This window comes from Neolamprologus multifasciatus, chromosome 22 (genome assembly GCF_963576455.1).
Source record: "Neolamprologus multifasciatus chromosome 22, fNeoMul1.2, whole genome shotgun sequence".
Classification (NCBI taxonomy): Eukaryota; Metazoa; Chordata; class Actinopteri; order Cichliformes; family Cichlidae; genus Neolamprologus; species Neolamprologus multifasciatus.
This window is the reverse complement of record NC_140459.1, coordinates 17,355,376-17,371,627: the sequence shown is the minus strand read 5'-3', so window position 1 is coordinate 17,371,627 and position 16,252 is coordinate 17,355,376. Positions and strand designations below refer to the sequence as shown.

The 16,252-nt window shown below is 42.4% G+C and overlaps 1 protein-coding gene across 1 annotated transcript in view; it reads right to left on the bottom strand.

Annotated features, from left to right (window-relative positions):
- ripor2 (RHO family interacting cell polarization regulator 2) overlaps window positions 1–4,115 on the bottom strand; it is a 75,145-nt gene extending 71,030 nt beyond the window's left edge. The window contains exon 1 of the mRNA XM_085149377.1: window positions 3,477–4,115. Within this exon, the coding sequence (XP_085005503.1) occupies window positions 3,477–3,537 (61 nt within the window). The 5' untranslated portion in view covers window positions 3,538–4,115. The remainder of the gene's footprint in view (window positions 1–3,476) is intronic.
- Window positions 4,116–16,252: the final 12,137 nt, after the last annotated feature.

Genomic DNA, 16,252 nt, shown 5'->3' with positions numbered 1-16,252 from the left:
TGCTGTTGACTGTGTCATCATTATGTGCAAAACATTGTTGTTGTTGTTTTTCCCTTAAATCGAGGCTCACTTTATTCAATGCAAAAATGGTACATGCAGATGTCAGAAAATATAGGAGCTTCTCTTCTCTCTCTTTCTGTGACCGTGAACTGTTGCCGGCCTGCAGCGCCGGAAAATGGGGTCAGCGTTTGCCCTGCTGCATTTCAATGGCCGGCTATTTGTTCTGACCACCAGAGAAAAAGCCCCTGCTTCGGGAAATGCAAATACACAACACCACGCATACGCACAAATGACTCTTACACACATATGATACAACTGAACACACACACACACACACACACAATACCACCAAAACAAAACACAAACAGACAAGTGAACACAAAAACACACATACACAGTTGTAACTGTCGCACAATCAGACCGGCTCTGTACAATGGTGCCGTTTGAATGGGGTCAAACAATGGAGCTCTTTGGCATCTGAATCGAGCCAGATGATGAGTATCCCAGGAGGCTGAATAGGCGGTTTCAGCCTCCTACACAGCCGCTCTGCTGGCCCTGAAAATATGCATCACTATGTTGCCTGTTACCACGGCTTAAAATATCAGTTATTAGCATGAAAGCAGCGGCTCTTTAGCATCCATGCTAATTCTGTGGCGCTTGACAACTGAGCTCTTGCATTAAAGACAAACTGCACCAATAACGTTTATGGACTGGTGGGGAGACTCCAACAGAGCGCATTACCGAGTGTGTGTTTCTATATTGTTATCGTCCCTGAGCTAGCATTAAAAGCTGTGACTGGTCTCTGTGGCCACAAGTTTAAAAGGCCACTGAGAGGCTTGCACTGACAGATTTAATGGATGCACGCCATTTATTTTTTATTTTTTGTCTTTTTATACCAGTTTCAGTCATTTAAATGCTTCTCTGGCAAAGATGATAACATTAATGTTATAAATTCCTTTATATTGCAGACCTTTAGTTAGCATTTAGGTCAGTTTTACTTTCCTTCTGGAGATTCTGGTATTTTGTTCAGCCTGGTTAGGACCATTGATGCATACACCACATACGCAAACAACTTTTTCTGTAGCGAGAAGCTTAACGTGTTTGTTTTGCTGTTCAAGAAAGCTGTTACTGGTCTGTTACTGTTACTCACATTCCACACGGCTGCATACAAGTCGAATGAATCCAGTAATAGTTAAATACAAGAATGACTGTGTCTCTGAAGCACTTTTGGCTAGCTTCTAGCTGTTGCTCTGAGGGAAGCTGACGAGCCTGTTGCTGGTTATGTAATGAAGGAAATGCAATGAGTTAAAGCCTGGACATGTAATCAACATGCCAGCTAAATAAAAAGTTACTTCTGTGAGTTACTCTTCTCACTAGAGAACAGGCCTTTGCACACCAGATGTGTTAAATCTGAGTGAAAATTTAATGAGTCAAAAATATTTTTCACTCTCACGTATGACCATAAACAGATCTGACCAATCAGATCACTATATTTGGCAATGTGACAGCTTGTTGCTCAAAACATGCAGAGGTATTGAATATACAGTGACATACAAATAGTAAAATGATACTATTTTACCTCAGACACACAGTTAGATGCTGACTCAGGTCAATCGCCTCCCTGAAATGATTTCTCTTCCTCCTCAGATGTGGTCCCAACTCTGCCAACGAGAGCTCAAACTGCCTCACTGACGTCCTGAAATATGTACGATAGCAGTCGTGATCCAGCTTCAACTCCTGGATCAAACCATGAAATTCTCCCTGCTGCTGTCTGCTAGTGAGAATTAGATGAACCCAGAATCTCAGTTTCTTCTTTTTCCTGTTTCAGGGACATCAGGACATCAGCTCATCGTTGCTTGATGTCGACTCCATCTATTCCGTCGGGCATTTTTTGAGGACAAATATTTTGCAAAATAGCAATGCTTGTTACACAACAAGTTCCCTTCTGACGATTTTTTCACAACACACTTGATGTGGCCGTGAGTTGTGCTGTAATTGCTGTAATTTAGCAAATTATTGCTATTATTAGTGTAAAAATTACTTTCTAAAAGAAATGTTAACCAGCTCTAATTGGGGTAAATAAATTATAGAAAGCTCTTGTTTTAGATTATATTTTAATAGGGAAGAAACATGCTGCTGATAAAACATCTTGCAGGCTTTTCTCGTGAAAGATTTTCAAACTGTGATCTGGTGTCAGTGCATAACAACTGCTGATATAACACTAACTGAGAAGCTCTTCAATAATGCAATAACGACTTAAAGCAATAAACAAACAAGCAATAATACTAAGAACGTGAATAAAGAGGAAGATACGCCCAACCCACAGTAAGCTGACACCACACAAACTGCCATACACAAAGTGCATTCTGCAGTAAGGTTTGTGCTGCTCCAGGACTGATCAGTTTAACGAGGAGACTTATGGGAAAACTTTCCTCCAAAAAGTTCTTGATGTCAGCCTGACTTCCTCTGCTGCACCCTGACAGATGGGTATTCATCTGAGGTGGTGGGAATGAGGTGAAGGCAAAAAATATCACATCATTTTTGGAGGACGGTGGAAAAGTGTCCTCAGGCCAACTCACGTTTGATCATTCCCACAGACTAATGTGAGCATGAGCCAGACAGGATGAGGAGCGGAGGAGAAAAAGAAGACACAAGGGGCGGGGGGGGGGGGGGGAGGAGGAGACCTTTCTCATTCCTTCTCCTTTTCTCTTTAGCCAGACCTTGGCCTTTTCTCTCTCTCTATAAGAAAGATGAAAAAATGGGATGACTGTGAATGGGTGGCTGGTTACCCGGGTAACAATAACAAGGGCACTGCGTGGCAAATCCAATTTGCCATGGCACTTTCTGACTCATTGGAGGTGCACGTGTGTGAGTTAGTGTGTGTCCTGCACATTATGGCTTCATGTGGCTAAGGGAAGACGGCCATGATGTACCAAACCGCCGCCAAGCCTGCACATATTCATGCATGCAGATGTGCACGGGCCAAAACATCTGCTCCAGCTTCCTGAAACATCTTTAAAACCCACAAGGATGCAAACTATAGAGAAAATCTATATGTTATAGCATAAAGTAGTGCCATAGTGTTGTAATCACCTGAAAGATCCAAGAAGAAGAACTTGTTTTTTGGATCTAAGAGTGGATATAATGACTCGTGCATAAAACACAATGTAAACAGTGCAGACTGCTGAGTTACATCCTTCATGAATCAGCCTGCAAACAGGAGAACATGTGAGTGAATGAACTTCTAAAACAACAAATGAGTTTTGAAATCCTGCAAGTATCATCCGCTCTCACATTATTCAAGAGAAACCACATAAACCGACTTCCACTGGGACAAACCTGCAGCCTGTGATTGCGTTTGTGCGCTGCGTGGTTTAGTGTGCAGGAAAGCTCGGTGAGATGGCAGAAAACATCCGAGGCTGGTAATGAAAACACACAGAAGTAACTTTGCAAGAGAACAACTAGTAGATACCTACTGTAAGCATATCGATATCTTTTCATCTTAATGTGGTTGTATGTCTTGACTCTGCGATGCATTGTGCCAGAGGATAATCCAAAGCGATGCCTTCTTAACAGTGTGAAGCCTGCTACTCCTTTTGTGCTGTCACCACTTTCTATTTTTGTGCTCTCTCTCCCTGTCTCTCCCTGCCGCTATTGTATTTTGTCATTCTTTCCGCTTCACAATTGGATCCTCTTGTCTTGCTCATTCACTCTTTGCCTTTCTGTGCCTGTCAGAGTGCAAAGAGGGCATCAGACAATGGCCGCAATACAGCCGCTGCACGCCGGCTGTGCCGGCTGGCACCGCAGAGATGGCGGTATTCATGCTGTGGCCTGCTGCTCCCGGGTACACCTGGAGGGAAGAGATAACAGGCGGCTGAAGCGCTCAGTCAAAAGAATCAGCAGACCTCGACCCTGTCTGTTCATTTGGTCTCTGTGACCCTGAGTGCTTAATTTACGAGGATGTCCTCGGTGCACGTTCATGCTGCTGATCTATGTGGGGTTTTCTATGGTGTACAGAGAGTGGTCTGAAAAAAAGAACTATATTCAGGAAGAGGCAGTTCTCTGGGTGCAAATGCTCACACAGACTCACCAAAATTGGATAACAGAAGACCTTGTCTGACGAGTCTCAGTTTTTCCTGTGACATAGGGTCAAAATTTGGGTGTAAACAACATGAAAGCACGGATCCATCCTGCCTTGCTTCAACAGCTCAGGCAGCTGGTGGTGTAATGGAGTGGGGGATATTTTCTTGGCACATTTTGGGCCCCTCAGCACCAACTGACCACTGCTTAAACACCATAGTGTATCCTAGTATTGTTGCTGACCAGGTCCATCCCTTTATTACTACAATGTTCCCATCTTCTAGCTGGACAATGTGGCCTGTCACAAGCTCAGATCATCTCAAACCGGTTTCCCGAACATCACAATGAGTTCACTGTGCTGAAATGGCTTCCACAGTCTCCAGATCTCAATCCAACACAGAACAGTTGGGATGAGGTGGAACAGGAGATTCGCATCATGGATGTGCAGCCAAGAAATCTGCAGCAACTGCATGATGTCATCATGTCAACAAGGACCAAAATCTCTGAGGAATGTTTCCAACCTCGTGTTGAATCTGTGCCATGAAGAATTAAGGTAATTCTGGAGGGAAAAAGGTGGCCAACATACTGCTAACTAGGTGTACCTAATAAAGTGACCATTTGGTGTAGCCTGCCAGTATGTCACAAATCTTCTGGGATTGGCTAACAGACCGTCAGGGCACACCTCTGTGACACACCCAATCCCTTTTAAAGTGATCAGTGAAAAAGTGCAGCATGATATCATGTAGCCAGCACATGTATACATAGCCCTGCCTTTTCTTTTTATTTTACGTGTTACAGTCATCAGTCCACTCAGTGTGTTAGCACATTTCTGACACTCGATATGCCCGAGCTTCAAACAGATCATTAAACATTTTCCTGTTGGGGAGATTCAGAAGCTAAATGAAAAAAGTTACCACAGGGTGGGGTAACAGGGTGGCAACAGTTCTGAAAACCACTATTTCCTCTCCCACGCCTCCCAGTACATCACTGTGTCCTCTAGTTTACATTTCAGCCATCACCTGCTGACTACAAAAAGGAGAAGTCAACTTTCAAAATCAAAAAGTGGAGAAAACAGAAGACACTGACAAACGAAATGGGTCGTGCTACCCACGGTAATAAGATCCACTTTTTGAGGCCTTTGGTTGTGTTAGTCCTGTGGTTAAAAGGTACAAATGCAGTAAATATAAAACATTTTAAAAGTCAGTGGTGAAAACCCCCCAAACAGATTTATAGATTAAACAAGTTGAAAATATGGTAACACAATTTCTGAGAACTAGGGTGGGGACGTGGAAGGAAGGTTGGGCAATAGTGTGTAAAATAACATTAGCTCCCTGTTGCAGCTGCATTTCTCAGAGTACAGAATGAACACAAACCACAGCACTAATAAAAAGTGTCACAATTAGGAAGTGGGCTCAGGGTGTATACCAAATCAGAGGATGACAGAAGCGGTCACAGTTTTACACTTGTAGCCTTTCTGCCCTGATGGTCAGAGGAACGGGGGCAGAGCTGGAAACTGTGATGACAGCACATCATCATGCGTGAAAGCCTTTTAAAACCAGACTAAAAATCTCTGCATGTGTGTGTGAGTATATGTGTATGAAAGCGTGCTTTCCCAGAGTCTAGCTATGCATCAGGTCACTCCAGAATGATGACATCTGCCTTGACTTCACATCTGTCCTTCTCCCTGAAGTATGATCGTGGCCTAATAACGGCAACCACGCATGACCTACTTACAAAACGATCCTGGCACTGTTTCTTTTACCTGTTAAATATAAAGACATTTCACATATTTCCTGCAATTCTTCTCATGTTATTAATGGATCAAACTTAGCCAAGGAAACGAATTACACAGTGAAGGCAGACACCAGAATGATACCTACCACTGAACACTTTTAAGAAAAAATTCTACAAAACCATTTTTTTCCCCATAAATTTGGAAAATAGTACTGCAGTCACAGAACGAGGAAGCTGTAACTTGCCTGCACAGCACTCGAAAGCCATTTTCAAACACATCAGCCCCAGTATACCAACTTTATTTATACAGCGCCAAATCACAACAGCAGTCGCCTCAAGGTGCTTTACATTGTAAGTTAGACCCTACAATAATACGTACAGAGAAAAACCCAGCAATCATATGACCCCCTATGAGCAAGCACTTGGGGATGCCGCGCCCTACCAGTCTGACTGCAGTTAGGCCAGATGGACTTCAGTGGATAAACCTGACTTTTTACTGGGTAAGATTAGCTTATCTAATAAAGCTGATGAGTGGCTAGCTCCTGGAGATAGGAGCTGGAAGTGCAGTAAGAATACACATGTATTAATACCTTGTGCATCCAGATCAGCTTCTATTTTATGTGTTGGAATCTGTGTGTTTGTTGGCGTTAGTGTTTAGTGGACTCCATTTCTAAACTAAAAGCACCCTTATTGAGGTATTGCCATCACGCTAACATGTCCACCAAATACACATTTATCCCTTGAGACAAATGATTGCCCGCCATTCTGCAATACTGGATGTGATACAATGTGCATATGACATCACCCAAGAAAGCTCAGGATCTCATGTTAACATCTCGTTGTCTGATGCCATGGATCAGCTTCAAAGGTCTTGTGACGCTGATGCATCAGTACATGAGAGCAGCCTTAGAAGTAAATGAGACTTACACAGGATTATGAGGGTGGTTGTAATGTTATGACTGATGTACTCTGATTAAAGCCCTATATATAGTAGATATACAATGGTATCATGTGATTGTAATCTTCAGGTGTTCACCGTGGGCACTGTAAAGGAGCGGAAGAGAGGCGCTTGAATTTAGGAGTTAGCTGTAAAGTCACATTATTCAGATTCCAGCAGAACATTGATCTAAAGTCATCACACATGGGCTAGTCCGTAGGTTAGGGTTGTAAATTGATATGGTATCATTATTAATACACAATTCTTCACACACTGGCTACAAAAAACGCTGAATGCGGCAACAACACTCCCAAAGCTAATCTGAGCACAGCTTGATCAAAATATAAGTAAACAAAACTAATCTGAACAAACTGTGTTCTTGGCACTGAAGCACTGAGATCACAGCTAGGCTGGGACTCCAAAAGTATAACCCAGCCTTGTTATTCACAGTAAGTACATTTAGCCCTGCAAAGCCTGAACTATTTCAAACTGGTTGTTTGACCTTCTGACATATTAAAAAAAGAAAAGAAAAGGAAATTAAATATCAGTTTGCACACATGAGTTTTAATTTGCAATAACTTTAGGTTTTTCACATTTTTTGTATTTGCTTTTTTTAATGAAAAGAAAGAAGGAGACTCTCCCACAGCAATACAGAGTCACATCGATGCCTTCTTTCCGGTTCATCAGCATTTGAATGTTGCTTCTCATTATTGAAGCCAGCATGCGTTTAAGTAACGTTGGCATCTCGGTCTCTTGCAAGCAAGAACACACACACAATGATGTTAGTCTGGCATCCTTCTGAGGGGAATGGACACTCAATAGCACCACATCCTGACCACCATGAAACCCGGCAGTTCCACCGAGAAGCACAAAGAAGAAACTGTCAGCGCCGTCCAAGCCCGGTGACGTGGGAACCGTGAGCTCACGAGGATGCCAGCTCTTCCTGTTTTTGGCCTTGAGATGCTTCAGCTGGCTCAAAGTTTGACTACTCAGACCGATGCTTTTCTGTGAGAACCTCTCATTCATGTCTCAGTGAAAAGGCAGAAATAATAAGATGGTAGGAGGCGGTTTGCTGTGTGCGGTGTGTTTACTCATTTATCAACTCTGAAAAGTAGAAGTTCTTTAATGCAGCAAGTGACTCCTACAAGGTTATTTGCCGCACCCGAATATCAAAATCGAAGCATGCGTGGAAAGATACGACTACATCTCTTTATTGTAACGAAACATTCATGATATTACATTTTTGAACCATAAAGTCGCTTCATTGTCTATTTTTTCCAAACATGATACCTTGTGAGTCATCAGGAACAAAAAGAGTCCAACAAGCAGAGGGCGAGGTCAATGTGAACTTTTCTCTCACTTCTTCTGAATGACACAAGAACAATAATAACAGCAGCAGCAGCAGCAACAACAGGATAATTGATCGATTTGCTCTTTCCATTATAGAGTGAGGTCAGAGTGCAACGCCCTGGAGAACTGGCTGATATTACTCACTCAGTCAGCAGTGAGTGTTTGCTGAGCTTTACCCTTAGCTGTGGCTGTACTCAATACTTTTACAGGTTGGTGTATTTATACCAAGGGGCACCTTCTGGAGGACGCAAAGTTAAAGCCATCTGCAGTTCCTTGAATGGCCACTTGGGGATGAGTTGACTCGTGTGACTTCATGTCGCGCATGTTACTTAATAGTTGTTTGCCATTTTGTACCTGATATAAAATATATATTCATGTATTCCCTGACTGGTTGGCAGTCAAGGAGGTTTTTTGGCTGTTGCTGGATAAAATCGATGAAACTGGTCTCTAGGCCTTTGCGACTGGGGGCTTATTCTTCTTGATGATACATTGTCGCCATGACTGTCATACATTCAATGCAGCATTTTGACAATTCAGTGATTTAATCAGTTACTAAGTAACTGATTAAAGAAATACTAGAATTTCACTCAGTAGAACTGAAGCACAACCTGCTTGGATGGTCTCAATCAAACAACAAGCCACGATAATAGTCAGAGAATATCCAACAGCACAAACAGTGAACAGATGTCAGCTCAGTGACACTACGTAGTTAGAGATAAGGCCTAGCAAACATAAATGAGCTCCAGCAGCCTTTGTCAGGACACCTTTCAGTCAATGTGGGCTTGCTCTCATCTCCAGGTGGATCTTACTACAATGTGTCTCTAATCTCTATCTGTGTGTTTGTTTCTTTGTCTGCAAACTCTTCCCAGACAATTATGAATAGAAGGACCAAGTTTGGCACAAAGGTACATCTTAGGCCCATGGAGGTTATGATGTCATCATTTTGCCTAGCAATCACCAATAGCCAAACAAAAACTGGTGTTCAGTACTGCCTGAAAGTAGCAGTTCAGCCTATGAACTCATAAGCAACAATTTCGTGAGATAACACAGCAAACAAGCTCAGGGTTGTTTTCCTGTAGACAGTCAGTTAAGGTGCCCCCTGCTGGCTAATAGAAAGAATACAACTCTCACTTTTTCTACCTGGAATCTATGTCCATCCTTTGAGTACAGTTTATGTATTTTACTGTTTTTTTTAAACATTTATAGATGACAAAAACTTGCACGTTAACAGTAGCCTCATTGTATGTCTAAGCTTACATGCGTCATTATCAAGAACTCAAAATACTGAACTATATTGTATAGGACACAGTCTTCATGTGAGCGCCTGTGTTGCCTGTACATTTTCTTCTTTAGGAAACACATTTTACTTTGTTCTTTGCTCCCTCTGTCCCTCACTCTCTCTTTCTTTCTATAACTCTTTCTCTCTGTGTTCACGAGCAGCCCACGCAGCAGCCCAGCTTGTTGACTTTATTGTGTGAAATTACAGAGAGAGGGCCAACATGACTCCTTTTACACGCTCCCTGGTAACCTGTAGAAATAATTATTTTTCCTGCAAAGATAGCGCAGAGTGCAGAGAAATGTATGGATGAGAGGGAAAGAAAGAAGAAAGAGGGGGAAAAACAAGCGTGACAGGAGGAGAAAAAGAGGAAAATTGGGATAAAATATGAGCAAGCAGTGAAAGAGAGAGAGAGAGAGAGAATCACGTCTAGCTGCAGCTGGAAAAACGAGCCGAGGCAATATGTAATCTCCTCTGATGTAGTTTGCATCACACCGCCTTCCCGCATCAGTAGCAGCAGAGTTACAGTGGTGAGGAGGCGCGTTGCTATGGAGTGGGAAGATTTTTTAGAGAGTGAGCACCATTATGTATCTGATTGGAGAGAAGAGAGCAGGGGGTGGTGGAGAGTGGGGGTTTAATATCTGGAGGGAGGAAGGGGGAAAACTGGAAGAGACGGAGGGAGGTCACAGGGCATGAGGATGGTGAAAGGAGGGAGGATGGGAGGAAAGGAAGCAATAAAGTAAATGCAAGCAGGGCACAGGTGAGGGACAGAGAGGGGCAAAATGGGGAGGTGGCAACAACAGAATGAAGGAGGAAAGTGCACGAATGAGTCGGGTCACAGAATAACACAATCTGCTTAAGTGGTTTATTTTAATCATCTTCATCATGACTTCAGGTCCATTTAGAGGAAAACAAATTACAGCCTGACAGATAAACTGGCCACAGTGGGTGTGCATGTGCGTGTGTGTCATCAGAGGAAAGTAATTTTTCCAGCTTCTGCAATACTCATAAAATCAAACAGCTGATGCGTTGTTGACCTCAGCGCAGTGGCAGAAAAGGGGAACAATGCATTTTAACCTTGACAATAGAAACACACTGCTGAATGGAGAAGAGGTGCAGCCTTTTTGTTGCTTCACTTCCTTCTAAGCTCAAGATAGGAACATACAGCATGGGCCTACTGTATGTTTGTGGTGAGCTAAAGGGAAGCATGCATATTATCTAACTGTGGAGGCCCCCTACTGCTCAGTACTAGAAACAGTTCAGTGAAGGGGAAAAAAACAAAACAAAAAAATAAACTGGTTCTTATTTAACACTTTTCTACTATATCTGAGCACAGCGTTTACACAAGGATTTCTGACTGCGTTCTGTCTGACACTGATGGATGCATTGGTTCGGTGTCTTGCACAAGGACACTTTGACAGACAGAAGCAGGCAGGGATCAAACCACCAACCTTCCAATCAGTAAATGACCTGCTCTACCTCCTGAGACACAGCACCCCCTATGTTCTGCTTCCTTTATGAGAAAGAGGTTTATTTATTTAATCACACTGACAAGTGAGAAGTTATCTTTTTGTGTTAGAAAGACGGAGAAGTCCAGATGGGATTATTGTGCATTATATGGCATCGAGGTTTAAAGAAGGAACCTGTGCATGTATAAATCACCAGCCCATAGATTTCTTACTCCTGACTAGGTCTGATTCACTGTCATCCCACAAGTGTTCATAAGTACTTAAAGCCACCAGTGAACAGTGACATTAGTACCCACTACTCCGTCTCCAGTGAATAACTACCCCTCACAAACAAAGGAAATGTCAACAGAACATTTTGAAATGGATGTATAAACACACTCAGAGATAATCTACATCTACAATTAAATGCAATCAACTACTATCAATTACGAGGTGTGGGAGACCAAAAAAACAACAAATTCTAATGTGACAGAGTGAAAAGCTGCATTATCATGATCTGCATATTCATTATAACTGTGGTTCAGCTGCACGAACACAACAAAAAGGCTTCATGAACAATAACCTCTTGCTGTGAGACAGCAGTTCTTAACCACCAGGGAGAACATTATGTCTTCCAGCTGCCTGTTGAAGTCGACATTTGCGTTTCAACTATTAGTACGAACATTATGACCTGTTAGCTGTAGCTTTAAAAAAAAAAAAACTTCCCTTTCCCCTCTGTTGCTATTTTAATTTCTGAGCCACAGTCAAAAGGCCGATGAAAGTCGTATATTTTTATCAATACTTTGAAGTAATTCTGTTCTGCTTTACGGAGCTATTTCAAGGCTCATAGGCGTAAAAATGCCATCATGCATTCGAGGCCGCTGCTCTAGATCCTCTCGTTAACAAATTCTGAGCTAATCAGTGCAAAATCCACTCAGCCTTCTCGTAAGAAATAATCTTTATATTACAGGTTTAAAGGGGATGCTGGCAGGCAGTCACATTAAAAGAGAAATTTAAAAAACAAAAAAAGACATGAATGAGTTTTCAATACATTATTTTGCTGAGGTTTCTTTGCATTAGGTCGCTTCATGCAATGCAGGTTGTTTTTAAAGTATATGTTATAACTGCAAAGCTGATTAAGAGCAAAATATAAGGAATGCAAGCTCCAAGTATCTTAACAGCATACGTAATCACAAACCACCCCGCCTTTATAACTAAAAGTTTAATTCAGATTAAAAATCTCTTTCATGAGTCGCTGAATCCTGGGCGCAGGAGACAATCTCAAACACGACTATCAATGGGTTATAAGCAATAAAATATCAGAGACAAAACAGTTTCAAGCCATGTTTGGTGCCACTTTAAGAGCAATCGCTGTTCTTTACAACTAACTTAAACTGTCTGAGAATTTCAGCTCCATCTGTAGATTATTCCAAGAAACAGAGGCAGTATATTTAAAAAGTGATCTGACTGTCGTTCTGATCAAGTGCTTCCTTAGATGCGGGAGGAAAAAAAATAAAACGAATTTAAGTCCCACTTGAAAAGAAGATTTTTAGTGTGTGGTTTCAAAGCAAATTCTGACCCATAATTACAGCTCAATACTTGAGATACATTTCAGTTTCAGCTCCTTCAGCAGTTAGAAAGGCGAGACGTCTGTTTGACATCTGAAAATACCGAATGACATTTAACTCGAATAACGTGTTCTCAGTAAGTTAAACGGGGGTGAATACCTGCAGGAATCGGTGCTCTGTCTAACCTGAATGTAGTAATGATCATTTTCAAGGCTGACTTTGACTTCTATACATGTTTATCTCAAACAGTAACACCTAAATATAATCACGTGTTTGCTTTAGTTTCAAACTCCACAAATGTGGCGATGCTTCCTCAACTCCAAGCTCCACGGTGAGACCTTGATGGAAACCTTTGTTGATTTTCTTCATATTTATAAGTCTGACTTTGGTTTTTCATTTCAGGAAAAGGCTGAAAGGGCAGAGTCGAGTTCGGCAGCTTATTTTGAGCAAATCTTTAATAATAATAATCCACTACAGCAGTTCAGTTCTTTTCATTTTTTTAACTTTTCAATTTCCCCTCTGACACGCAGAGCTGAATGTTGCTGATCTAGGGTCGCTGGCCCCATCATCCTATCAAGTGTTTGTTCTTATGCTGTTTGCTGTCTCTTTGGTCTCCCTTTGCTTCCCCCACCTCACCCAGACCGCTGCCTGCCTGAGCACTCCTTGTTAAAATGGAGCTATAGAATATTTTCCTGATAAAACGAGTCCTAAGAAGACTGATAAAACCTGTTATAAGAAGTCAACTGTGAAAATATGATTGGTTTTGGTGGCTTTATGAAACACAAATGTACAAATGCCATACAACATGAACTCTCAATGATCATCTCAAAGTCTTTTCCATCACAACCACTGATTCAAGTTAAGGCTTCAGACTGCTCTTAATACTCCAATACTCCAGTGCTCCATGTGATGTCAGCATGTGATATGCATAATATGCACACAGAGGTCCCACCCACCTGCTGTTCAAACTGCCTGCAAAGGGTTGGCCAGTCTTAAATGGAGGGGAACCACAAAGAAGGAACTGATGGGCTACATAAATACTTATTGACTAGCTAGGACCACATCCTCATTGAGGTTTGAGTTCATTTCTAGTAGATAATGGCAGTAAGCATGAATTGAGGCTGTGGTTTGGGCCTCAGAGGGTGCTGGCGGTGGCTTCCAGGCTGAACAGATCCCCATGTACTAATGAGAGATGAATTCATTGAAACAGGCAAGGAGGGTGAGGGCACAAAAAGAGAGTATGTGGGGTCAAATATAGTCAAGAGAATTGGAAGAGGAGGGTATAACGAGTGATCCCGCTCATGAAATTCAAATAAATTACTTATTTAGTACAGTCCAAGAATAAAATTAATGTAGCTGGAAGTGAGCATAATAGAGCCAGTTTAGGTGCAATCGCCATCTCTGGGCATGCACTCCATTTCAGTGGTATGTATGCATGTCACACTATACACACCCATTGCACAACAAGCAACTATTTCTACAAAGGCACAGAAAAGTCTGCAGACGTTCAGCTTTGCAAACAACATGCAAACCGAATAAAACGCCATCAAATCTGCTCAGCCCGGCCACACGGGTGTCGCATTGCATCCTTTTCATTCCTACAATCTGATCTTACACAATCGACACAGATGTTGTTTCAATTAAACATTCACCATCAGGCCTGATCAAACAGACTAGAGCGTTGGCAGACAGCCGTCGCTCACTGTGTCAGACAAGCTTTCCTTCTGATGGGATTTTTAGAGGGAAAGTGAATCGTAGCCATCTGTCATCAAATGCATCAACTATCAGCAAAGAATAACAAGTGTAATGATGTTGTTTGGCCCTTTAAGATAAGACCAACACAAACCAGGAGCGATCTCAGCCTGCAGCCAAGTGAAGATGCTTTTAATATGAATGAATCTTCATACACTTCCGTGCATGTTCTCTCAGCCTGGTGCGTTTTCAGCACATGATGCTTAACATTAATCTTATTTGACACCTGCAGTCTGCTTGTTGTTGTTGCGGCAGAGAGCTGCTGCAAGCATGGTGTGAAAATTTAAAATATACATAATTTGCTGATGCTGTGGTGCTGACTTTTAGTTGACTAAAACTTCTCTTAACCTTTTTTTCCCCACCTCAATGACAAATTAGAAAATGCCAGAAGAAGTTTGAGAACTGCTCACTGAGTCACATGACTAATTTAAAAACACAAAACTTTGCAGCATGTAGACATATTTAAAATTATCAAGCATGACTAAGCGCACAAGACACGTGTCTGCAGTCCACCTCATGATGCTCTGAACAGCAGCAGCTCTGTGACAGTCACAACAACTTACACTTGACAACTCATGATGACATCACTGGGAGCTTCTCGGGTTCACAGCAGCACTTAGACAATTACAAAGCAGGTCCAGAAAGCAGATGTTTGTAAAGAAGAAGAAGAAGAAACAAAGGAACAAAAAAAATTGAATACAAAGACAACATAAACAATGGAAATCAAGACTAAAACTGATTCCCTGATTGGCCCAAACACACGTTGCACTTACGATTGAAGTGCCTGCGGCAGCCATGAGGCCTCCAGGCTCGGTTACGCATCCAGTTCAGACGTCGAGGCAGTTCCATGATGCCAAACTGGTGCCAGTGTGTAACAGCCACTCATCCATCAAACAGCAGCACCCTGGTTCCTCTGCCCATTCCCAGGTGAGATGCTCCCTCCAGACCATCAGGTGTTGAGAGTACTACCTTAGCAGCCTTGAGCTTTTAATACCAAGAATTCACTTCAGCTGCTGCCTGATCTCCACTCAGCGGGAGAGAGAGCAGTTTCTGTAGCCGTCATGGAGCTCGGCTACATTTCCCCTCCACTGCTTTATCTTTTATGCATGAGTCAGTGGAACTCAATTCCCGTGGTTCTGGGGAGGAACACTCAGGCCTCTTCCCCCCAGCCGGGAGCACCTATCGACGGGCAGCATCTGAAGCACAGAGCGCACACCCCGTTGAAATGTGATGCCTCTGCACTGAGCCTCTAGGGAGGCGATGTGGTTTGGATGGACAGGAGGTGGGGCTTGAGCAGCCACCTGAGGAGACTGGAAGGTAGACGGAGCAGAAAAGATGCCAAGAAACAGTTTCCAGTCCGTAGAAAGATTCAAAAACAAGTGCGAAAGACCAACAATTCTGCTTTTCTAATAAAGACTGATTCTGAATGACAGTTTAGCTGTGGGCAAAAGGTGACACCAATAAAATTTTAAAATATAATTTATTTAATAAAATTACTGAGATCAGTAGGAAACTTTTTGAGCTACAAACAGTTAAGGAATAAAACAGTCTCGCATCCCATTTGTCAACACAGAAACAAACTAAATCCAAGGTCAGGGCCAGTTATGCCACAAATCAGCTACACTCCACATGCTGACGACTTCAACAGGGAACAGCAGTTGTCCTCTCAGACCCTCCACCCTGTACATAGTTGGCCTGCAATCAGCCCAGCCTCAACAAGCTAAGTCTGTCTTCAAACTGCAGCATATGACACATAACAATTAAACCCACCCGCTCACAGCAATTGTGAAACACACAAAAGCACTCTCGATCCAAGCCTGAGTTATTATGTAGGGAGTCTACCGTTACAGCTGATGTACACATGGGCAAAGTGTCACTGTGAGCCAAATACTCAGGCTTCAGGGTGCTCTCAATGCTCCTCTGCGATTTCAGCGGGAGAGGATATCCTTATATTCCTTTAGGTCCCGCCCAGCTAAAGGTTCAAGCCTGCTGTTTGCAACAGCAAGCCAATCAGATGTTTGGTATACATTTATATTATATCAATGATGCTTCCACAGATGAGCTGCACTAAAACCCACAGTTAAATTTAAAAAAGGGAGAATCATAG